At 32.3% G+C, this 4,000-nt stretch overlaps 1 protein-coding gene across 1 annotated transcript; it reads right to left on the reverse strand.

The window, feature by feature from the left end:
* Positions 1–899: 899 nt before the first annotated feature.
* Positions 900–3,015, reverse strand: LOC145006281 (WRKY transcription factor 71-like). The gene is made up of 3 exons (XM_078965373.1): positions 2,309–3,015; positions 2,053–2,196; positions 900–1,657 (listed from the first exon to the last, which is right to left on the reverse strand). The coding sequence occupies exons 1-3, from the start codon at positions 2,749–2,751 to the stop codon at positions 1,240–1,242; spliced, it is 1,005 nt and encodes a 334-aa protein (XP_078821499.1). The 5' UTR covers positions 2,752–3,015; the 3' UTR covers positions 900–1,239.
* Between the last annotated feature and the right edge of the window lie 985 nt (positions 3,016–4,000).

The raw sequence follows: 4,000 nt of genomic DNA on the forward strand, positions 1-4,000 counted from the left end.
TTCTTCTTATAGTCAATTTTGTAATCCCTTCTTCTTATAGTCAATTTTATAATATCAATCAAGTTCTTATGGCTTTTTTCCCGCAAAAGTTTTCACCAGTATATATATTTGTGTTATTAATTAGTTGTTCTTTATTACTTCCGTTTATTATCATATTTATAACATGTTTGTTCCTTATTACTTCCACAAAAGTTTTCACCCGCAAAAGCACAGCATTTAGGTCTATGTCGTTTTCAGTTTGACTTGGTTCGTGGATTTTCTTATTATTGGTTGTTTCTTATTATCACTGTATCGGCTTAACCTGATTCTTTTGGCAATCGCGATCGTGCATGCTATCAAATATATTTGTTTCAGTTAGTTCATAAGTTTCATAAAAAAGATGTCATCATATATAGTACTTATTCTCTTTCTTACGCATCATTGTCAATGATCTACCCCAAAACCAATCATTTGCTCATAAATATTTCAACATTAATGCAATTAATTAAAACATGACATGATCATTTTTCTGAAGAAAAAAAGAAAAAAAAAAAAATGCTTTCATACTAATTAACTTTATTCTTTTAATTCTATAATACTATTAGTTATATTGTTTTCGTTAAGTAAGACCAAAATAGTATAACTGACATTAGTATGAAGTTATAAGTATACACATTAATTATTTCTAAAGTATAATTAAAGATTAAATTGTAATATAGACCTTCATGTTTCTTATTAATTTAATTAAATATTGTATGATTATATATAGTGACATAATTATCGCTGTTCCAAAAAAAAAAATATATATATATAATAATCAATTTATCATAACATGAATATGTACTTTGAAATATGTTGTTTAACAACTGATTACATTAAATGCTTTAAATGGAATACTATTCATCATAACGACAATTCACTTTTAGAGCAAAAGGAAAATTAAATTGGAATTTAAACATAAAGTATGAGGTCTAGAAGAGTGAAAAAGTGTTTATATAATCAACAAAGAAATAATTATAGGTGCGTGCACCAAGCAGTGTAATTACATAATTTAAATAAGTTGGTGTTGTTGTATATCTGTGTGTGCAGAAGGAGACATGATCTAAGATTCATGGGGGGGGTGATCTCTCAACTGCAAAAACAACACCCAATCCATGAATGAAATAGTGAAAGTCAAAGGGGAAAGGTCAGAGGTTGTATAGCGTGAGGTAGGGGTCGGGGTGAGGGTGAGGGTGGGGTGAGATGCATGATTGATTGAATTTAGGGTTCTTGTTTAAAAGTCATAGATGGGACCATATCTTGTAAAAGCCCATAATCAGGAATCTGAAGCTGCTGAAGTGGGGTTAGGGTGGTTTGATTATAGTTAAATAATCCACCTCCACCTCCTCCACCGCCCCCTCCGCTGCCACCACCTCCAGAATTGTAGAAACCGTGAGGTATCTGTGCCAGAAACTCGTTAGGGAAGGTTGAGCCGCCGCCAGAACCTGCCATCATCGCACCTTGTGCCACCATCATAGATGGTGGATACAGCATTCCACCAACATTTCCTCTTAGTGTTGCTGGCAAGTGGTGGTTGTGTTGCCCTTCATACGTAGTGATCACGGTGGATGGATCTTGATACGATCTTTCTACTCGCTTCTTTACTGTGCACTTTTGAGTTGTGCATCGGTAGTAGCTTCTGTAACACATATCAAAACTTTTTCTTACAAGAATTCTTGATAAAAAATATTTCAATTTTGCACACATCCATGAATTCTTGATCAAAGCGATTTTCATTTTTGCGCACACATAAAATGGGAAACAAGACTTCAGTTTCCCACTTGCGTTAAGAATGTGAAACAAACTTGAACGAATGACTTTGGAGATTAAATACAAAATTGGTAGTTGCAGGGAATATAGGGTTTCATTTTAAATTATATAAATGAAACCATTCAAGATTTACTAGTCAATTTTATTATGATATAATCAGAATCCAAGAAACGAAGTAGACTTTTGTGATCAAATCAAAGCATTGAATATATATTAACATATTATATGTATTATGTATACGTATACACGTATATATGTATGTACCTGGGATAAGGGCTATTCTTTACAGCTTTCTGTCCATATTTCCTCCATCGATATCCGTCTTCAAGATGATCAATATCACTCTTTGTCATAAAGGCAAACCGTGGTTCTCTTTGCTTCTTTTCTTCTTTCTTCTTTTGCTTAGACCTATTGATAGTTTAGAGAGTTAGAACGTAATCTTGAAATCCAGCAAAAAAAAAACTAATAGCAAATGGACCCTAATATGCTCGATCGTGATCGATGCATCATACAAACGTACACTTTCTTAGGGCTGTCTTCTACATCTTCAGGTATGCTTTTAGTTTGATTCTCCTTCTTACCTTCATTGAGCTCGTGCTCATCATCAGCAGCATCAGTAGATGAAGAACGAACCGAAGAAGAGTTTGGTGTTACAGGAGTCATCTCAGTCACAGCAACCAAATTTCCAGGAGTAGGCACGGGGTTTTGGTCATCTTGAAGAGAAAAAACTTGTTGTGATGAAGAAGATGAGTAACCAAACGTTGTTGCAGATGTGTTATAACCAGTAGATCCATTGAAGAAGTGAGATAATCCCATGTAGTCATGAAATCTTTGATGATTTGGTGGTGAGGAATCGTCTCTAACTGTGGAATTGGGGCCAAAGAATGAAAAAAGAGTCTCGCTAGTTCTTTGATCATCATGGAATGGATCATGGTAGTAGAGATCTCTTTGGTCTTCAGACATGGCTGAAGATGGAGAAGAACAAGTGGAAAATGAACAAGCAGAATAGAAGAAGAAGGAAGAGAAGGGAGAAGTTTGACAAATTATGGGTGAAGGGTCTTTATTTATGCTTTGACAATATTTATGTGTTTATTGGAGAGAGAGAGAGATGGAGGATTTGAATATGTGTTTCTAACCCCACTATCTAAAAGAAATGTTTGACAAAGATGAGTGTTGTTAGATCCTAGACTTTATGTTCTCATGTTTCCCATTTTAAAATACTCTTAAATTTACAATCTTTAAATCTTTTAAACAAAGAACTCGTATCACCCTAAAAACTTAAATGAAAACCAGCTACACTAGAAAACAAACTACTTCACAAAAGAAATATGATATGAAAACACGACGTATGAGTAATTCATAAAATATTTTGGTCGATTTGTGATCGTTCCCACTAAGAAAGGAAAGAGGCCCTTTTGTTTAAGGCAACAAAGGGCTATTTTTCAATATGCTGGATGTTAAAAGCGTGCCTTTTTAAATTGTCACTTTATTGGGTTCAAAGGTTGTTTTTTCTTTATGAAAATGATCATTTTCTTGAAGTTGAATGTTTCAAAATTGGACCATAAAGATGCCAACGCTGTCTTTCTCACAAGCAAATGGACAGAAGTTGAATGTTACCACTTTGCGGTCCATTTTAGGAAGATACATTAGATCACATACGTTATATTGGTGTCGCCCATTTTGGGATTAACATACTTTTCTCCCTTTTCTACATTTATAAGATTAAATCTTTATTTAGAAATAGGATTATAACTTTCTTCAAAAAGATAGTTCTTTAGATAAAATATATAAAATTAATTCATTATAAAATCAAAATATAGAACGGTTTATATGCGACTTTTAATAATCGAAAATTTGATTGTATAACTCATCTTAGTTGTATCCGTTGTTATTATTATTATTATTATTATTATTATTATTAAAACGGTAAACATAATATATTCTCTACACTACTTCTCTCGTCTCCAACGAGACTTGAACATCAATATTTGGCTTATGAACACATTTCAACGAACACTAGTAATAAACTATTTGATAGTTGTACAAATTAGTAAAAGTAAAGTTTATATTCTATATTTCTTTAACATGTTAAATAAAAAAAACTATAATTAAGCTTACTAAATTATGTCATTTTATTTATTGTGATAATAAAATCAGAAATTCAAATCATATATTCTTTTAGATTCACTAATAAATTTTCAAAAGTATATAA

This window comes from Lactuca saligna, chromosome 7, assembly GCF_052625555.1.
Source record: "Lactuca saligna cultivar CGN05327 chromosome 7, ASM5262555v1, whole genome shotgun sequence".
NCBI classification, from domain to species: domain Eukaryota; kingdom Viridiplantae; phylum Streptophyta; class Magnoliopsida; order Asterales; family Asteraceae; genus Lactuca; species Lactuca saligna.